This window comes from Grampus griseus, assembly GCF_964374135.1.
Source record: "Grampus griseus genome assembly, chromosome: 1".
Taxonomy (NCBI): Eukaryota; Metazoa; Chordata; class Mammalia; order Artiodactyla; family Delphinidae; genus Grampus; species Grampus griseus.
The window spans coordinates 181,012,391-181,033,343 of NC_139017.1; the positions used below are offsets into that span (position 1 = coordinate 181,012,391).

At 50.0% G+C, this 20,953-nt stretch overlaps 1 protein-coding gene across 4 annotated transcripts in view; it reads left to right on the forward strand.

Annotated features, from left to right (window-relative positions):
• Nucleotides 1-20,953, forward strand: part of CEP104 (centrosomal protein 104) — a gene marked incomplete at its 5' end in the record, with an annotated part of 54,374 nt that overhangs the window by 2,622 nt on the left and 30,799 nt on the right. For 2 of the 4 annotated variants that reach the window (XM_082681052.1, XM_082681051.1), the window contains 10 exons: nt 9,759-9,932; nt 10,312-10,450; nt 11,728-11,790; nt 12,084-12,160; nt 14,733-14,901; nt 15,270-15,425; nt 16,341-16,568; nt 18,293-18,490; nt 19,063-19,230; nt 19,861-20,034. In XM_082681052.1, coding sequence (XP_082537178.1) covers nt 9,759-9,932; nt 10,312-10,450; nt 11,728-11,790; nt 12,084-12,160; nt 14,733-14,901; nt 15,270-15,425; nt 16,341-16,568; nt 18,293-18,490; nt 19,063-19,230; nt 19,861-20,034 — 1,546 coding nt within the window. Of the gene's footprint in view, nt 1-7,065; nt 7,181-9,758; nt 9,933-10,311; nt 10,451-11,727; nt 11,791-12,083; nt 12,161-14,732; nt 14,902-15,269; nt 15,426-16,340; nt 16,569-18,292; nt 18,491-19,062; nt 19,231-19,860; nt 20,035-20,953 lie in introns of those variants that run through there. The other 2 variants (XM_082681049.1, XM_082681050.1) reach the window with 2 other exon arrangements.

The following is a 20,953-nucleotide window of genomic DNA, read 5'->3' on the forward strand; positions in this document are numbered from 1 at the left end:
GGAAGCCGTTTAAGGCCATGTTTGAGTAACAGGGAAGGTTAGAAGGGAAGACTCTCAAGCATTCCTGTCTAAAGTGTACATCTTGTCAAGGTTGTGCACGCTGGAGATCTCAAAGCATTGAGCCAACATCACTCTGTTGCGTACATCATTTCTACAAAGGTTTAACATGTAACAGGTACAAAGGTTAAAAATAATTATGCAAAACAAAGTTTAAAGTAACATGACAGTTCCAAATTTTATGATAGTTCTGACCCATGACCCTAGGTCTGAAGGTAGCCAGCTGAACAAATCCAAGGACCGTGGAATATCAGGTGAAAATCTTTTGCAACCAGTGCACTTGCTCCCTGGTTTTGTGTAATTGGATTTCTACTTCTCCCGAGACATTTATCCATGTGCAATAGATGGTATTTGCTATTGTTCCAACACCTCCTTGCTCAGCAAATAGGTAATTGGGGGCTATGCACTTATCTAAAACTACTTTAGCTAATAAGTTAAGTGAACGATGTTGGGCTGCTACTCCTTCGGCTGTGGAATTGGCCAGCTCTTCTAATGTTAGGAAGAGATTTCTAATCATGTGTTCATTGGCACCTACTCTGATGGGGGGAGAAAGGCGGCTCTCCCTACAGAGGCACACCTGGGGTCATATACGCCTGCTGGAAGTTCCCATGTAAGGCAGCTAAGGAGGTTTAACACAATAGACCAATGGGAGGTTTCTGATCTGTTATGAAGAGAAAGTAGAACAATGAATAAGCAAAAGCACACTGTCCTTTTACCCTCCAGCTGTCAAGATGATGAGCTGCCCAAGCTGGGGGCCATTACCAAGGCTTCCACGTATAGAAGAGTAACCGGGAGGAACACGTAGGAGCCCCTCGTCAGTAGTAGCATTTATGGACTCATTTGTCGGTATCAGGGACTTGGCGGCCTTCGACCAAGACTCACGTATGATGTTATCACATACTAAAAGTCTTCCCAAATATGTGGGCATGACAGCCAGCTTACAGACGGTCTGACTCAAACTGACGGCTCCCGTGTCTTCCGCGTGTGCTCAGGAGGCTTAAGTTAAGCCAGGGGACGAGGGCGTGCGGATTAGGTAGCCTCACCTCATACGAGGGGCCTGCGGGGCAGTTGAGGCGCAGAGTGGCATTTGGGATTCCAGAGAAGTTACTTATAGTGTGAGCAGGGGTCACTGCTGTCATGGACAGATCAAGGTTTCTGGTGACAAATCCAACCGTCAGAGAGGTTTCCCTCTCTTGCAGTAGATCAGGAAATGTGCATAAAAGCAATGTCTGTCCAAGGTAGAGAGGGAGAAAATAAGGTAAGACGCAATAGTGAGAAAAGGGTATATGGGCCTGGTCCATCTTGGGAAAGCTGTCTCATCAGATGCTGTCTGCTTCAATTCCTGGAAATCTTTACTTTCAAGTTGCCAGTTGGTGTGCAGGTCCACTCACGGCTTGGTGTTCTCTTTAGAGGTGACATGAATCCAGGAGTCCATTCCTTGGAGCTTAGCAGCACAAGGGTTGGTTAGCAGCACCTGATAGGGGCCTTTCCAGTGAGGTCGAAGGGAATCCTCCTTGCGGTGTCCCTTCCAGTAGGTGAAATCTCCGCGTTGCATGGTGTGATGCTTAAGGTCTTCGTCTCCTGGGGGCATGCTATGAAAACATTACTACAGTGTGATTACTTTCAGTGGGAGCAGTGAGGCCCTTACAGTGTTGAAGTGTGTCTCCGTTTATCAGCTGCGGATCAAAGGAGGCGGGAACCAGGTGCATTGGGCTTCCTGTGGCTGTCTCAGAGGGTGAGCGTTTGTGAGTTCCCAGACGGGTGGATGTGAGATTTAGAAGGGCCAACAGTGATGCTTTTGGCCAGGATATTTGGAGGGTCTCTACAAATTTTGCCAGTTGGGTCTTAATGATGTCGTTAATGCGTTAGACTAGCCCTGAGGATTGAGGATGGTAAGACAGTGAAAGTGTAAAACCAGCCACAGACCTGTCGAAGTGTTCAGCCGCTGAAGTTCAGGGGCAGGGGGCGTTCCCCAGGTAGAGATGATCTTTTCTAACAGGATCTTAGCCACAGAAGAGGCAGTAGCCTGTCTACAAGGGAAAGCTTCAGTCCAGTGAGAAAACATGCAACTCATGACTAAGACATATTTATATCCCTGAGATGGGAGCAGCTGAATAAAATCCCTCTGCCAGGTCTTGAGTGGCCCATTAGCAATTTACTGCAGTGCAGCCAGGTTTTCCTGGGTTGTGTTTTGGACAGATGGGACAAGCACGGTGGGCGCTTCTCACAGCTTTCTTCGTGTTTCTTCACCAATATTGGTTCATGAACTCTGTCATTTTGCCAGTAGACCAGTGGCTTAAGGCATGTGCAGTGGTCAGTAGTGGGAACTTTAGAATTTCTGGTAGGACCAGATTGTTGTTTGGCCCAAACCAAGAGTTCTGTCTTTTTATCAAGCCAACAGTTATTCAATTTCCAATATTGTTTTTCCTTTTCTGGGGCCAGTTGTTGGGCATTTCTAGTCAGTGTTTCCAAATTATCATCTGGGGGATGTGGGGATATCCCTTTGGAGTGTGACAGAGGGTTAGCCATTGGTTCCTTTGAGAGCAGCATTTTTCGGCAGAAATGTCAGCAAGGTGGTTTCCTTTAGCTTACAGGGCCTCGAGTCTGGAATGCCCAGGGACCTTGCTAGTAGCCAGAGCAGCTGGCATCTAGTAAATTTTAGACATGAGAGCCATTTTAAATTTTATTCCCATCAGAGGTAAGTAAACCTTGCTGTTTTGATAACGTCCCAAAGTCATGGGCTACCCCAAAGGCGTACCGGCTGTGGGTATAAATGTTGGTGGTCTTGCCCTTGGCTAAAGTACAAGCCCTAGTGAGAGCATGTAATTCCACCTTTTGGGCTGAAGTAGCCAAAGGTACTGCCTTGATGACTTCAAGGGGAGTTGCGACAGCAACCCCACACGGTGTTTACCTTTTGCATCTTTTAGATAGGAACTATTAGTAAATCATGAAAAATCTACATTGGTTAGAGGAATTTCCTGTGAACTATTGCAGGGAGTCAAAAGGTGATCTGTCAGTGTTAAGCAGTCTGGAAGAGTTTTGTCAGAGCAGCGGGGAGAGGAACAGTAGGGTTGAGGTTATTACACCAAGAAAGAGTTCTGTGAGGAGCAGTTAGCAAGAGGGTCTCACAGGAGTGTGATGCAAATTCAGGAGAGCTTCTACTGCATGGGGTACAAAGACGGTTAGAGGGAATCCCATGATTATTTTTTTGGTGGCCTTAACCAAAAGGGCAGTGGCAGGAGTGGCTCTGAGACCAGGGGGCTGTCCCCATGGCACAGGGCCCAGCTGTCGACTATACTAGCCGATGGGTCGATGATGGTCCCTGTGTTTGGGATGATACTCCAAAGGCGTTCCCCTCCTTCTCACGTACAAAGGGAAAGAAAGGAAGCTGACAATTAGGATGTCTAAGGGCAGGGGCCCTTATTAAGCTTTTCTGTAAGGCTCCAAAGGTTATGTCATCCTGATGGCCCCAAATAATAGGGTCCGGTTTGTTGTTTTTATAAAACATGCAGGGGCTGGGCCATAAGAGAGAAATTTGGAATCTAGTTTTGACAGTAGCCAGCTAGCCCAAAACACCTCGTAATTGGGCTGAGTTTTAGATTTGGGGAAGTTGAGGGTACCATGAAGCCTACCTGTATCTAAAGGTAGCCTCATTCTAAGATCAGGTGCCCTAAATATTGAACCTGAGTTTGAGCAAACTGCAGTTTTTCCTTGGAGACTTTATGTCCCTTTAAGGCTAAAAGGTTTGAACAGGTGAATGCTGTCCTCCTGTGAAGTTTTAGAGGAGAGCAGAGAAGCAGACCACCCACAGATTGTAATAAAGTAGAGGCTGCAGCAAACGGCATTGTCCAGGGCAGCCATAAAGGCTTGAACAGTAAGGACTCTCAGGGACTTCCCTGGCGGCCCAGAGGTTAGGACTCCTCCATGCTTCCACTGTAGGGGGCGCAGTTCAATTCCTGGTCAGGGAACTGAGATCCCACGTGCTGCGCAGCACGGCCAAAAGAATTTATTTTTAATAAATTTACAAAAACAGAAGCAGAAGGACTTTCAGTAAAAGCCTTAAGCATTTCTGTCCAGGTCTACTGTTCTTTCCCAAGTGACAGCAAAAAGATACAGAGTAGCTTTATCAACAGGAATGCTAGAGAATGCAGTGCATAGATCAATTACAGTGAGAATCTGCTTTTAGTAGAAATGGATGCTAGTCGCATATGGGCTGAGGGAAGACAGGGTGCCAGGGATAACAGTGTCACTTATTCCGGTTTCCGGACAAACCTCCATCCTCAGCCGCTGGGTTTTCTCACGGGCAAAGCAGGGTGTTACGGGGACTAGTACAAGGGATAATGAGGCTGCGGCTTTGAAATCTTCTGTTATGGGCTTGATGCCTTGAAGGACCTCTTTATTTAATTATAAGATACTGATTAATTCTGGGGAGAAGTTTTGAGGGATATGTTTGACTCTTAATAGGAGGAGCACTGAATTCTGTGTATTTCAGTTGGAGATTTTGCCCCCAGGGGAAGTGGTAGCTGATCCACTGGTGACAAGTGACTAGTGAGTATCCTTGAAATCACCTCTGATGCATCTGAGACAGAGCAAGTAAAAGATATCGAAGGTCATTCAGTTCCCTGCTTGGCTATTTTGATGGCTACTGTCAAATTCTAGAACTATTTCCCCCTTTCAGGAGAAAGAAATTCCAGCATGGTATTTCCCTAAGAAATCTCTGCCCAGTGATTGAATAAGGATGAAGGAGCCTAAGGAGAAAACAGTGTGTGTCTCTCGGAGGGCCTAAACAAAAGGGAACGGGTTCTGAGACGGGGATCTTTGGGGGTTCGCTAGAAACCCCCACTATCTGAACTGTTTAGCACTCCGAGGCAGGGCTGCTTTACAGCAGTGGGATTGAGCACCAAGAGCGTAGCTGTGGTGTCAGTAAGGACACAGATTCATCCGCATCCAGAGTGTCGTTTCTCCGAGCCGATTAAAAGGGAGAGTTGGCAGAGCCCCCTGTAGTTCCTCAGAGCCTGGCCGTTGGGGTTAGAAGGACATTGGAAAGGTTGCTTAGAGGGCTGAAGGTGCCTGCAGTGCTGAGGCTTTAATTATCTTTTTTTCCAATGTCCTGGCTTTTTGCAGTAATAGCAGAGACCAAGAGGTTTTGTTTGGCGGGGAGGGTGGGGCCTCCATTTGTTGAATTGTCTAGCGTGCAAACGCGCTGATTTACCAAATTAACCAAACCTGGAGTGGACAGGGTTTCCCATTCCATCCTGGTCCTTTTTTTTTTTTTGGCTGCGTTGGGTTTTCACTGCTGTGCACAGGCTTTCTCTAGTTGCTATGGGCAGGGGCTCCTCTTCCTTGTGGTGCGTGGGCTTCTCATTGGGGTGGCTTCTCTTGTTGTGGAGCACGGGCTCTAGGCACGCGGGCTTCAGTAGTTGTGGCTCGCAGGCTTTAGAGCACAGGCTCAGTAGTTGTGGTGCACAGGCTTAGTTGCTTCGCGGCATGTGGGATCTTCCTGGACTGGGGCTCGAACCCATGTCCCCTGCATTGGCAGGTGGATTCTTAACCACTGCGCCACCAGCGAAGTCCCCATCCTGGTCCTTTTAACTGAAAGAGAATCCCCATTCAGCCCATTAATGAACACAGAGTTAAAGGCAACCCAAGCAGGTTCAACATCCAAAAGAAGACCAGAGTTTTCTCTAAAGACAGTCTGAAGACAACTACAATGGCCGTGAACAGGTTTTATAGGTTTTGCATGCAAAGCCTGAATTTTGTTCCAGTCATCATGCTTAGGAAAACCTTTTGAAACTCTTAGTGAAAATTTCTAGCAAGTTCTTGGATTTCCTGCTAACAGTCAGGGTTTGTTTTTCCAAATCCCTTTCAGGATTTTCCCATCAGGCAAGTTTCATCCAATGTTGGGCCTGAGCTTCACCAGCAAGCATGTGGACTAATTGATATAAATCTGAGAAGCCAGGTTGATAAGTTTATAAGTGGATAAGTTCTTCAGCAAATCCATGGGGGTCCTCAGTTACTTTGGGAAAATCTTTGACTATAGCTAGAAGTTCAGCTTTAGTCCAGGCAACATAAGTAACTAGGGATTTAGCATCTAGACCCCTAGAAGGCTTAGCTTTAAAAGGGCAGGACTTAATAAGTTCAGGGGAGGGGGAAACAGGGAGAGGTTTGGAGAAAAAGGGGAGTTCAGCAAGAGGATTAGGAGCGGGTGGAGGGCCCAGAGGAGGTGAGGATGGGCAGAAGGGGAGGGAAGGTGGCACAGGGGCACAAGGGGCTGGGGCGGGGGAGAGGCCTCAGAGCCGTTTTGTCTTCTTTCAGTTTGTTCTCCTCTGTTAGTCTAGGAATGGTATTTTGTAAAGAGGCAGCTTTATTAGAGTCCTGGATGTGTTTGGAAGCTCCAAGTACCGATTAAAATAAGCATCCCATTCAGTCTGTTTAGTTTTAGAGCCGTCGCTTTCTAATTTGGTTCTGAGAGAAACAAGTTTGGAGAGGTTGAAAGTTCCCCATAATGGCCCTTGGTATTCTGAAGTATTTGGGGTTAAGTCAGTCTATTTAGTTTAAAATGTGCATGAGGAAGGACCATAGTTTTTAAACACAAAACCAGCCAGGGTCCCCGAAGGAGGGTGCCCTTAGAGCATTTAGGTGACTGGGGTCCCATTTCTTAGAGCTTTTCTCAAGAGCAAAAGAAAAATCCCTAAACAGCCTGATTCCAGTGGAATTTTACCAGAATTCCAGCACACTTCCAATAGGGGGAACAAATGAGTGAGTACTCACCTGAGGGACAGAGCCTTCCCAAAAAGAAAACAAGCAGATCCCAGTAAAGTCAGAGCACTCAACCGAAAGGAGGGAGCTGACCCGGAAAGAGGAGGCTTCCTGGCCCGGAAGGAGGAGGGCTCTCGCCGCCCGCCCGGAGGGGAGGGGAGGGGAGGGGAGGGGAGCGGGGCACGGGGCACGGGCGGCTGTCACACGTGGGTCCAGGCTCCGTCTCCTCCAGAACCCACTTCTGCACACCATGCGATGTCAACCTTAAAAATAAAATAGCCAGTTGTTTTTGCCAGCAAAATGAGCTTATTCCAGAATGGCAGAGGAATTGCAGTTCGGGACATGCAGACTGGTGAAAGCATAGGTGAGTCTGAGGACAAAGGAGAGGGAGAAACCTTATTTTACAGAGAAAAGGGGCACTTGGGAGGGGCTGCTTTGAACCTAAGTCCATTGGAGGAAAGCGAGGGTTTGGGGTGGTCACAGCATCTCATTGGCTGGGCTGTTACTGGACCAGGAGAAAGTGTCCCTTCTGCTGCTGGGGCAGCCGAGTCTGCTGCTCCCTGCCCGGATGAAGGAAGTGCATGCCTGAGAGCCTCCCTGCAGGGCCTCTGGCTCCATTTTAGATGAGTTTCTCTTCACTGATTTGCACAGTGTATTGTCCCTTCTTTTCATCAGTTTGAGGGGTATTTTTGATTCATCTATAAACTCTCAATAAGCTACCTTTGAATAGCTAAATCCTAGTTCCCTGACCAGGGATCAAACCCAGGCCCTCAGCAGTGAAAGTGCTGAGTCCTAACCACTGGACCGCCAGGGAAGTCCCATAGCCCTTTTTTTGAAGGGCTTTAAAGTGTACAGCTTCAAACTTTTGTCAGTCATCTTAGTTTTCCTTAAACAGTTTTGGAGGTTTTGTTTTTTTATAAAGGATTTTTTTCCACATGAGATTACTGTGTCCTTATGTCTAGAATGATCTCACTGCCAATTATGTCTATACCTGCATTTAAAAAAAGTAAATATGTTAGATGTCTAAAGCAGTGCTTGACTGAAGAGTATTCAAGGCTCGAATTGCTAAGTTCCCAGTTTCCTGGCTGCCCTCCTGCCCCACATGCCTCTCTCTTACAACCTTGGCATTTAGGAAACCCCAGGGATCACCCCCCCAGAATACGCGTAGTCACTGGCCCCACTTTCTCAGCAGCACTCTCCCCATTCACCCTTTCACGTCCCTCAGTTAAACACAGAAGTTTCCAGAGTCCCATCCATCCCGCCTGATGATCCTTCCTGTGTGCTTCCTTTCTGTCCTGTCCACTGATGGTGGCCCCTCTGCTAGGAGCGTGAGGACAGGCACGGGCCACATGATGGGTGCGGTGCTAATGCTGAAAAGCTGGGGGAGGAGGCTGTTTGGGGCGGCTTGGGGAGCTGGGTCAGGGGTGTGTTTGTCTGGGTCACATCTGGTGCTTTGAGGATGCCTGCACTCAATGTCAAGTCACCAACGAGATGTGCAAGTTCGGACACAGGATGGTACTTACTTGGGGTTCCTCCCTGTTAGGAGGTTTTCAAAGCCATGAGGCATGTGGGATGCCTCACAGTGAGTCTAGATAGAGAAGGGAACCTGGAACCCAGCCCAGGGCACAGTCAGGGCCGGACGGGAAGGCGGCCCGAGGCAGGAAGGGGCCCAGGAAGTCAGGACCATGAGGTGTACGTTGCACTCAGCCTCGTGGAGGTCAGTGGTGGCCTGTGACCTTGGCCAAGGGGGCAGCTGAGAAACGGGGTGGGAGCTGGAGACGGAGGCAGGGTCATGGGAGGCTCCTCAGGCTTTTCTGGAGTGTATGCGTGTGTGTGTGTGTGTGTGTGTGTGTGTGTGTTGTGTGAGTGTGTGACTCTGAGTGTATATGAGTGTATGTGTTTGAGTGAGTGTGTGTGTTGTGTGTATGAGTGTGAGTGTGAGCATTGAGTGTATTTGTGTGAGGGTGTGAATGGGTGTGAGTATGTGTGTGCGTGTCAGTGTGTGTGTGAGTTTCAGTGTGTATGAGTGTGTTAGTGTGTCTGTCAGTGTGTGTGTTACTGTGTGAGTGACTGTGTGTGAGCGTGAGTGTATGTGTATGAGAGTGTGTGTGTGTGTGAATGTGAGAGTGTGAGTGAGTGTGCGTGTGTGTTGATGGGGTGATCGGGTCAAGAGAAGGGGCAGGCTGGCTCTGGTGCAGTTCAGCTGGGGCTGCTGGGAGGAAAGGCGGGAGAGGGGCCAGGCCGGCCAGGGGCCAGGTCGCCACTGCACTCGAGGAGGATCGTGACGTGTGCTGGAGGGGCCTTTCCCACTGTCGCATCCTCGGTGCTTCCCCGGCTCTAGATGCCCTCGATGCCCACTGTCGTGCGCACCCAATGTTGGCCAGCTCGGCGCACACGCTGCCCGCTGTCGAAGCATCGTGCTGCCCCCCGCCCCCAGTCGTGATCATATACTGCAGTGTGACGTTCTAATGCTCTGTGTCCCTTCTGGGCAGAATTAGAAGCTCCAGCATGGACAGTTGTAGGCTTCTCCAGGCCGCTGAGCGAGCGTTGAGAGGCATTCTTGAAGTACTGATCGTTGCTCACTCCACTCAGGGTTCTGTAAAGCAAGGGGTTTCCTGAAGTGTTCAGGTTCTGGTGGAAAGTCCTTTGACTCACTAGTACAGCATCTTTAGATTGATGTTTTTATCTCGTGATAAACTTTGGGTTTCATTTCAAACCACTAACTAACTGCTCCAAGTATGATTCACGCTGGGGGGCTGGCAGACCCCATCAAACCTTCACTCCAAGCTCGAGCTGCGACTGGAAGGCCAGAGGGCGGGGACAGCACCGGGGACCCGGCAGCGTCAGAACCCACAGACCTGACACGTACGTGGAAGCGTGGCTGCGAACATCCCTCGACCCTCTACGGAGATCCTGCAGATAAAATAAAAATGTGTTTTCAGGTTTTGCCAGTTTCCACAAGAAATTGTTCTTCAAATGGTGGAGAGATGTCGAATAAGAAAACTACAGTTGCTTGCTCATCAGTATATGATTTCCAGTAAAATCGAGTTCTACGTTAGTGAGAGCCTGCCTGAGTATGTCGCACCGTATCAAGCAGAGCGGTTTCGAAGGCTTGGGTAAGAATGCAATTTCACATGTACGGTGGGGACTCTTAGCCTAATTCCATCTCAAAGCAATTAAAAACTAAGGAGTCGCCCTTGCCCTTGGCGCTGTCTTACATACTTGTGTGCGGGTGGAGAGCACACCTCTTCCGAACACCGGCCTGGCGCTGAGCGTGCTTACTGGGCAGTGTTCCTGTCAGTCGTATTCAGGCCACTTTTCAGGGGCAGAGCTTATCTTAAGAGAACTATTTAGAACTTGACTTCTGGGCTTTCTTCCCTAGGGTTTTTCGTTCCAAACCTAACAACTTTCCTTGAAACCTGCAGAGCTCAGTGGGCACCAAAAGCAGCGTATTTCCACATCAGCGTGATTCCAGAGTTGTGTTTTTTCTTTCAGCTACGTCTCTCTCTGTGACAATGAAAAGACAGGTTGCAAAGCCCGGGAACTGAAATCGGTGTATGTGGATGCAGTAGGACAGTTTCTTAAGCTGATTTTTCACCAAAACCATATCAACAAGTACAATGTGTATAATCAGGTGAGACACATGGGCCCTCCCCTTGGTGACACCCCTACCCGGCCCCCTGCTTTGTGGCATCTGAGACTCCTCCTTTAAGGTGGTGTCTGTGGGAGAGTGCTAAGCTCCCTGGAGCTGCGTGCTCCGGTTCGGAGCCACCGGCCACGTGCGGCTGTGCACGCTGGGAGCGTGGTTGGTCCAAGTGCATGGGCTGCACGTGTGACCCAGGCTCGGTTACACAAGGAGAGGAGGATGTTTTGGATACATTAGCTTTAAATATATTGTTAAAATCAAAAAATCAATTTTAAATGTTTCTTTTACTGTGTCGACTAGAAAACTTAAAATTACATATGTGGCTTGCATTATATTGGGTTGGCCAAAAAGTTTGTTCGGGTGTTCGAGGTAACATCGCATGGAAAAATCTGAACGAACTTTTTGGCCAGCCCATTATTTTTGTTGGACAGCACTGTTCTACATAAACCCCCTAAACTTTTACAAGATAAATCCCCTGGTGGAAATTGAGGGTGCGGTTTAATGATGCATGCAGTCCAGAATCTCTCTAGCTCCCTCCCTCCCTTTCTTTTTATTTTTTTGGCATAAAGAATATTAGTGGAAATCAACTGTGTCCAAAGCAGTCTTGTTAATTAGCACAGATATTTACAGCACTCCCTGCCCCCTCCAAGAGGAATGCAAGCATTCCAGCAAGTCAGAGCTTTCTGCTGAGCAAGTGAGCTGAAGGAGAGTTCTGAGACAGAGTCGTGGTGCCTGGTCCGTATTTGACAGCAGAATTCTGAGCCTTTTCCCTCCTCCACCCCATCTGTGTATTCACCAGTAATTCCTCAGTTTTCAGTTCAGCAACCATGATTCTCAAGGAAGGGGGTGCGCGAAGGCGGCTCCTCCCCGTCAAGTGAGAATCAGTGCCTTGGACAAACCAAGCTATGTTAACGTAGGTTTTCATTTCATTGTCTAATTTACCACGATCATGTAGATGTGACCCCATCCTTAACCTTGAGTGGATGGTTCGATATAAAGCTGGGTTAAAACTTTGGAGGTTTTTTAGCTGTATTGTTTTAACATCCTTTAAACATTAAAATACCCTCTTGGTTCAGCATTAGAATATTAACTTATATAATTTATAAAAGTCATTAATAATTCTATATTAGCGTGAGATTCTACAGCTAAAGCATTTTGCTGTACCTCATCCCGTTTTATGACAGTGTGGCTCAGAGTTTGTTATAAAGGGGTTAAGTCATGTCAGACATGTTATACTTAATTTCTGTTGATTAACTCTTTCTTAGGTTGCTTTGGTGGCAATAAATATCATTGGAGACCCTGCAGATTTCAGTGAGGAAAGCAATATTGTAAGTTTGGGAAGTTTCATTCCTGAAGAGGGACATTTATTTCTAACAAGAGGAGATCGTTTATTTTTGTCACAAAAGTATCATCCTAAAAATCCTCACAAAATTATCTGGTGAACAGCTAGCAGACCATTTTCAGCAGCTGTTGTATTAAACTTTACTCGAGAATTTCAGTTGTCCCTCCAGGACACTAGGATCATTGAAGCTCCCTGACTGACACCTTTATGTCAAATCATCTCTGTTTTATGTTGTTCCTTTTCTCTCTGAGATACTAAGCATAACTTTTTCCCCCAAAGACCTCTAGAGAGAAGCTGATTGATCATTATCTAGGGCACAACACAGAGGACCCAGCTCTTGAAGGAACTTGTTCTGGGTAAGAGCCCTGCCCCCCTCCCACGAGGCAATAAATTTCTGTAACTTTCCTTGGAATCATCAAAGTGCAAGTCAGCTCCAAAGAAAGGATCCTGGACCTGGGGGCCTCTACATTCAGTCTGGAGCCGAATAAGCCACTGATGGGATTGTCTTAAATACGCTGCAGATTAAGGTCACCGTTTTATTCAGCACATCTTCATTCACTGCCCTGCAGAGCTGACTTCGTCTCTTGCATGTTCTGGTATTACTAGCCAGTTCCTCGAGCGCGTTCAGATAAAAGCTCTGCCAGCCGTCCTTTGGTATTTTGGTGGCGCAGGCAAATTCATGGGTAAGAATCGAAGTATTAATTGACCCAGATTACCAGGTACCCCAAAGGTCATCTTATGTCTGCTTTAAAACCTCGTTCCTTCAGGGAGTGAGAACTGCATGTCACATGTTTCTGTAAGTTCCTCTCCACGCTCCTCACGTGGACAGTTACACAGACTTCACTATCTTGCTGACTCTTTAGCAAGTCAGGCGTGGAGGGCAAGGCCGAGGGCACGGCACTTTACACCCTCTGTCCCTAGGTGCCCCTCTGGGACAGAGTCCTTCAGCACCCTTGTCATGTGTCTGCTGTTTATGAAAGTAGGGGGACCCCTTCCACAGGCGCCCGGCCTAAAGAGAAGGATTCAAAACAATACCCAGGTCCCCTTCTCTGACGGCAGCTTCCCAATAGCAAAGAGATAAGATGCTTAGATGTTAGTACACGGTTGACATTTGCCCATGACCTGTGGTGTATTTCCACGCTCACACGCACATGGCCAGAACTGCTGGCTCTTCCGTTTGCATCAAACGTGGCGTCAGTTCTCTGTGCCGTTGCTCGGAGTCACTGGGTGGTGCTGAGTGTGGCGTACTGGAGTGGAGGCCGTGCTTACAGTTTCGTGTATAAAAAGTCACGGCGCAGGGTGACCCATCATCCCGCCTACACAAGCTCCGCTTCAGTCCTCAGCCCGGATCCTTCCCGCCTGCTGGAGTCCTCACCTTGCCAGGTGGGGGTGAGAAGACGGGGGGAGCACTGACGGCAGGTACTTCCTTCAGCATCGTGGAGGTGCTGCCCCCGGCTCTGCTCTTGGTGAACAGGGGCGACTAAGCTCTCTTACCGGGTTTAGTATCGCCAAGAGCCCTCTGGGGAATTGTGGTTTCTGTTTAAATCAGTTCTTTATCAAGTTAGCCATGGGGGATGGTAAACTGCAGTTTCTTGTCCTGACTCACCCACCCCACCACCCCCACCAGGGTTTTCCTGAAGGTAGAGGGAGGTCTTGAAAGGTTGTGGGCAGCGCCCAAGGCTGAGTCCACAGGCAGTGCTGGAGCATCGTGGAAAGTGGGCGCTGCTGATGCCTGGGCGTTGCAGCATTATTTCGTCCTTCGTAGGGTTTTTATACTGTAATGAAGCCTTGGCTTCACCTCTGGAACTTCAGGGCAGAGTGAGTTAGACTTGAGCGTGTGGTGTGTATTTAGGTAAAAAGAGTCAACGGATCTTGGAAGCACAGAAACGTGCTCTTGTTCAGTCATCACTGAGATGAACGGAGACGCTCACAGCCGCCGTGGCCGTGTGCCCACTGCTGTGCTCACAGCCGCCTGAGTCAAGGCCTGGGGAAAGGGGGTCCTGGCTGCCTTTGAAAGGTGATATGGTCCCCTGTCCTGTTTGAGTATATTGTTAACCAACCAAACTTGTATGACAAATAATCTCTTTAATGATACTTGCTGTGTGCAAGGACACCCAAGGCGAAGCTAACAGCAGGCGTCTTCCTGCCTCTGATGCAGCAGATTGGGAGGCTCTGGACCGTGTCCCCTAACGCTTCTGTCGAGTAGTTAGAACGGCGTCCTGGTTCTAAATGTCAGGCCCAGAAGAAAGCTTCTGGCCGGTTATAGAATTGGGAGGAAAGAGGGAGGCGATGCGTAATCCAAAACAGGTTATTCAGATGACGTTTAGGTGATTTATTCTGGGAAGGATTTCTCTGATCTCCTGCAGGACTGGATGGTGATGTCATATGATCAGACACTTTGAGGTACAAGCCCAGTGGTAGCAGTTCTCCGTCTTTAATGCTCGTCACCATTACTGTGGCGTGAAATGCAACCCTGGACTCGGCCTGGGCCACCAAGCCAGCCTCTGCAGGGCTGGGGCCTGCTCATGGCTGGCTTTGGTTTTGGTTTTCCCACGTCTACAAATGATTCACATGCTCTGTCCTGTCCCTGCGCCCAGAGCAGAGCCCTGCACGGTCTGCACTCGGGATATCTGCTGAACGAGTGAATGAACACACTGAAGGCCCAGGTGCCCCATGTGCATATAATTCATGGTCAAGAGCGTAAGCTGTGGGGTCAGCAAGACCTGCCTGCGCTTGCTGTGTGACCTGAAGCCCGTTACTGACTTCTCTGAGCCTCTGCTTTCTCAGCAAGAAATGCTCCGGAACGGGTGTGGGTGGGACCTTTCCAGACTGTCTGTGTGTCTTCAGCACCGAGCACGGGGCCCACTCTCCCCCTGCAGCGTCACATAGATTGAAACTGGCTCTAAAGTACCCTTTCCTTTCCTTTAGGAAGTCTGACTATATTTCCCCACTAGATGACTTGGCCTTTGACATGTACCAGGATCCGGAAGTGGCACAGATTATCCGCAGGTTAGATGAAAGGAAGCGCGAGGCAGCCCAGAGGGAGCGCTACGACGACGCCAAGACGCTCAAGCAGGCCATCGCCGACCTGCAGAAGGTACTGCCTGTGGGGAAGGCGGCGGCTGCGTGTCTAACTGCCCTGGTTCCTGCTCAGCAAACGGCAGGCCTCTGAAGGCTGCAGGGTTAGCGTGGGTTCAGGGGCATCAGCACATGAAGGACAGCAAGAGCACACACTCCTGCAGAGCCCTCCTCAGGGCCACGGCCGCAGGAAATGTAAGATGTTTAAACTCCCGTGAGCTCGCAGGTGGCGGTGGCCCGTTCCCTCCATCCCCCGTGCCCTTCCCCTCTCCCCCCGACACGGAGTTGGTCGCCCACACTGTCCTCAAAGCATTACTTTAAAACCGTCTTTGCACCTCGCGTGAGTCGGTCCACATGCGAAGCCAAAGCCAACACCGTGTGCTTCAGGTTGGGGAGCGGCTGGGCAGGTACGAGGTGGAAAAGCGCCGTGCCGTGGAGAAGGAGGACTACGACCTGGCCAAGGAGAAGAAACAGCAGATGGCGCGCTACCGCAGCCAGGTGTACGGGCGGCTGCAGCTGCACGGGCTGGTGGACGCCGAGCTGGTGGGTGGCGGGGCCTGCAGCTGGGACCAGGGACCGGGAGAGCCGTCGCGGGGTCCACAAGGGTGGTTGCACGTTCCGCAAAACGGAAGACTTTGTCAGGCTCAGGCGACAGCGGCGACAGTGGGCCCGTGTCGTAGGCCTGGCCTTGATGCACTCTTGCAGGATTTGCAGAGGCGGAGACAGGGCAGGTCGGGTGGGAAGGCTTCCCGGTGGGCGACTGCATCTCCTGTTGGCAGCCCTGCCCACACAGCCCCCGGGAGTGGGGCGAGAGAGCACCACCCTGACAGCTCGGGCTGGGTGGGGGGCGGGTCTCATGTCTGGAGCCCACGTTCCAGGCTGGGACACAGGCCTGGCACCCAGAGGGCAGTGCAGGGAGTGCCGCCTCTGGCACTCGCTGCCAGACCCCGGGCTCCGTTCCTCCGTCCAACTCTGTAGTCTCAGACTCATTCCTTGGCCTCTTTGTGCCTCAGTTTCCCCATCCCATCCACAGAGGTGAGAACAGGGAGCCTCAGGTGCAGTCGTCTGCCTGGAGCTCTTGCTCCTGGCCCAGCACGTGGCCACCACTGAGTCCATTGCACTCGTTCAGGTGACACGAAGTAGCCTGCTTTGCAGACATGGAGTGACCAGCACAGGCCTCTCGGATCCAGCCGGGTGCTCCCTGCCTGCCTGTGGCCTCCCCACCACAGCACCCTGTGCACAGATGCTCATGGCCACTCTGGTGTTTTGGTACGGGTGTCACTTGAGTGGTCCACACAGTAACCATCCAGAGACAGTCGGGGGCAGTGACATGGCTATGGGACCTCGTCAGTGTGGGTTTCCCCCTCTGCCTTCCCAAACTAGCGCTCCCCTGGGGGAACAAGGGGTGTGTCTGGTGGGGCAGTGACACTGGGGATTGAATGGCCCATTTCTCCCCAGATACGAAGGCCTCTGGACTTGCCCCTCCAGCCCCTGGTCCGTTCCAACAGCCCTTGCCACCAGCAGCCCGCGCTCTCACTGCCACAGCCAGAAGAAAGGGGGACAGAAAACCAGTTTGCAGACCCTTTCCTTCAGGAGAAGCCTTCATCGCATCCCCTGGACATTTCTCCTCAGCATTGCGTGGTGGACTGGTCACCCCCCGCCGCAGGTCCTCCTCTCAAGGCCCATGTAGGTAACTCATGTTCACGCTGTGGACAGTTTATTCCACATGTATGTAGTGGGGACCTGCATCATGCCAGGTGCTTTCCCAGGGCAAGGGATGTATCAGGGTACAAAACAGTGACAGCCTTACCCACGCTGTGTCAAGAAGAGAGGCAAAAAAGCTGCGGCCGGAACATCGGCCAATGGCTGAGACACACTTCATCCTCTGAGCCTCTGTTTTTCTCTTTGCAAAGATGTACAGATGTCTTCTTAAAGGGTGGTTTCCAGGATTAAATGAGACAATATTCGTCAGGTTCCTACCCTGGCCTGACCTTAGTAGAGCCTCGGTACAAGTTGTATCCAGTTACCGTACCTGTTAGAACCTCCTGTGTGGCAGGGGACAGAAAACCTGGTTCAAACTGGGGGTTATTGGCGTTTATAACTGGGAATTTTAAGAGGTCATGTGGGTTCCAGGGTTGGTTTGATTTCTGTCTTGCGAGTCTGTTTCCTGTGGTTCTGAGACGCCCTCTCGGAAGGCCGGGCTCGTCACGTGGCCTCAGCTTCAGGTCTGTACGCTGTGCCCTCTGGGGGAGAGCGTGCGTCCCATTCTAAGCAGAGTCCCCGGGTTAACCCTGCTTAGATCGGCCTCAGTCACCTGCCACCTGAGGAGCAGTGACGAGGACCAGAGGGGGCAAAGGTGCCAACTGGCCTGTGGGGGCCTCCCTGGAGCCCCTGCCGGGCATGGCCACGTGGCCAGTAGACCCTGGGGAGGACGGCAGCCAGAGGCCCACAGCTGCCACACGGCCCCCATGCCCTCGTGCCGCTGGCTCTCCCAGGGCATGTCTGTGAGCATTGCCATCCTCCCTCTCCCTCCAGTGATATCTTGTCTGTAAATTAATTGTTATGTTTCACACTTCAATCTAAAAGTACTCTAATTTCTCCTTTTTTAGTACCTCAATGTGTTTTGTTTTACAAGTGTGAGCACATTTTAAAAGATGAGAAGCTAAATCTCACATGTGTTGTACACCCAGTTAAGACCTCAGCAAGTATTAAGTATGAATAAACGGTCCTCCTTGTCTGTTCAGTGTCACTGTGACGCCTTCCTCAGAAAGTGACTCTGGAATCGCTCTTTCTGCCCTCAGTTACCTGGAAGTCTGTGACGTGTGTACTTGTTTAATGTGTATCTGTCTCCCCCTGAGAACGAGGCCCGCCGAGGGCGGGGAGTCTGTCTTCCCATCGCTCTACGTGGTCGCCAAGAACAGAGCCCGGGAAATGTCTGCTGCAGCATGCAGACAAAGGTGGATGAGCACCTGGGGCTTCGGCTGCCTGTGTCACTTCAAGGCTGCCGGGCGCTGGGTGCGTTTAAAATGAGGCTTGAGAGTTGTTTCTCAGAAATAAACTAAGAAAATGCCAAGGGTCTTGCCAGAAAAAAACTGTAATGACTTTTACTGTAGTGACCTACTGTCAGCTGAACTGAAATCACTAGTTGTAAATAGTAATCGCGGCAGAATCTACATTGCTTGTTTATTAGGTCTGTAGTAAGTTTAGAAGGGAATAAAACCCCTGATCTAATTTTTTTTCAATTACACCCTATGGTATAAATTATTCTAACTTGACGAGACTGATATTTAGCAAAATACCATCATTCTGACCAGGTAAGTCCCAAGCAGTCAGCCCATGGGTGTAGACGGGGGGTCAGTATGTGGGGAGGATCCTGCACCGAGCCCGGCAGCCGCCCTGTCCTCCCGCAGCTCGAGTCCCTGCCCTACGATGAGCGGCCCCTTCCCGCGACCCGCAAGCAGCCTGGGGCAGTGGCCACGGAGCCAGAGACGAGGGACACGGACAGCAGCGAGCCTCCCAGAGCGGGCACCGTGGGCGAGCCTGAGCCTCTAACAGAGAAGGCCTTGCGCGAAGCCAGCTCCGCCGTGGACGTGCTGGGAGAGGCCTTGGTAAGAACAGAAGCTCGTATAAACAGCCTGCAAACAACGGGCAGGGGCGGGCGGCTCCACAGGGCTCCCAGGCTTGCTGGTCCCGATGCTGCAACTGCCCTTTGTCCTCACCGTTCAATGGAAAAGTCTTTTGATAGTTACTCCTTATGTGAAGCAGCATAAGCGTAAGCTAGAATTTCAGATTTCATGACAAGTATCCATTTCAGCCTGGGCCTGATTTGGGGTGTTGACAGGGCTGGGGTCCAACACCAGCTCCCGCCTGAGAGCACCGCCAGCTCCAGGGAAGAGGACAGCAGAGCAAACAAAACATGAGTGTGTCACCAGCCTCAAAAGATTCTCGTGCTGGAACTTTTAATACGTTCCATGTTTTAACATAAACTTAAATTTTCCACGTTAGGAGGAGTATTTCTCCAAATACACATACCTAGTGGGTGGAGGTCCTGTTATTAGAAAAGCTGTGTCTTGGTTTAAAACAAACCAAGGCCAGGGGTGCAGGGTGCAGGCTGCCGGGGCTGCTGGGGAGGGGATGTGGCCAAGTGCCCACTCTGAGGGGCCGGGTCCCGCCCTCCCAGGTGGCCGGGGCCTATTCCAAAACATGGTCGCACCGGGAGGACGCGCTGCTCGCCCTGTATAAACAGCTGATGGATGCACCGGCGGCAACCCCAAAGGAAGACCTGAAGAGCACGCTGAGGGCGGCCGTATTCCTCATCAGGAGAGCCGTCCGAGACATCGTGACCCCAGTGAGTCCCCGCCCACCCCTCAGGGGCCCCGTGTCTGCCAGAGAGCTGCTGGGATGTCCCCAGGAGGTCAGGGTAGCCCGAGGCAGCCTGGTCCCCAGTACTGTTGTCACCTAGCATGTGGTGTCACTAGGAATGAAGCTCTCGAGGAAGGAATGTGGTCACTAAGGAGTCTGAGGTCTGTCCCCGTGGGCCGTGCCCTCTGGTCCATGTGCACAGAGGCCTGGCCACCACGACTGATACATGCCCCTTTATGTTTTTGTTCTTCATGACACCTGAGGAGCTTGGGAGTTAGCACCGACTTCTCCTGACCCTGAAAGGACCTTAAGAATGAACATCCCACAATTACATTGTCGTCTGCATTCATACAGGAGCTCATGCAGTTCAGCAGTAATGTCAGATATTTGGCTCATGGAGAGATGTCGGGGACTTTATGACACGTGGGAGATAAGAGCCTGTGCCTTCCATGTGCCGGGAACTGTGCTCACAGAGCAGTTTTCAGTTGGCCATTTCCAGTCCTTCAGACAGCATGTAGTTTTCAGCGTAACGTTTGTGTTTAATAGTAAATTTCATGTTTTCTTTTGGTGGAATTCAGTGAGAGTGGCTCATCTGTTATTATCACTTTTTGCTTAGGTCTTTCAGGCATCTTTGAAATTGTTGAAAATGTTAATCACACAATATATTCCTAAACATAAACTGGGTAAGCTTGAAACAACTCACTGTGTGGAAAGGACCATTCCTGTTCTGCTCACGAGAACTGGAGACTCTTCTGCCCGCCTGCGTGTTGTAGCTTCCAATTTTATTCAGGTATGAATTTCACCACAGAATTTGAAACCAGAAATAATAAACGTATAACTACAGATAATAATACATCTACAGATAATAATATAACTACAGATAATAAATAATAAACATATAACTACTTGACTTTCTTAATACCTTACAAGATCTTGTCTACCCAAGAGCATCATAGATTATCCTTAGTGATTCACCATCATATTTTCCTCATGTTCTAAACCAGGTAAATGTTGCCTTAAACATGATTAAAATGTACAGTTTGCTTTTTCTAGTGTTTTTTTTATTCAACGTACACTATTTTTTAAATAAATAAAAATATATGGAGAATTAAATCAGAATAGAAAAATGGGGTAAAAAAAAAGATGTATAATGGTCTTGATCTAAATATTTTTATTCTTTCAGCAAACACGCCTCCTCTAGCCTGGGCGCTGGGGGAAGCTAAGATAGAAGTGAGTGTGTAAGAGTTTGGGGCACACCACACTGTGCGGCTTGCGGGATCTTGGTTCCCCAACCAGGGATCGAACCTGAGCCACCGTGGTGGGAGTGCCAAGTCCTGGCCACTGGACCGCCAGGGAGTTCCCAGCCCCAGGGAATATTAATCATCGTGAGGTCTCCTGGAGGTCCCTGTCTTGGCACTGAGACCCAGCTTCACCCAACAGCCTGCAGGCTCCAGTGCTGGAACACCTCAGGCCAAACAACCAGCAAGAAATGAACACAGCCCTACCCATTAGCAGACAGGCTGCCTAAAGTCTTACTAAGCTCAGAGACACCCCAAAACACACCCCTTGACACAACCCTGCTCACCAGAGGGACAAGACCCAGCTCCACCCACCAGGGGGCAGACACCAGGAGCAAGAGGAACTACCACCCTGTAGCCTGCGAAAGGAGACCACATATACAGTAAATTAGAAAGAAGAGAAGACAGAGA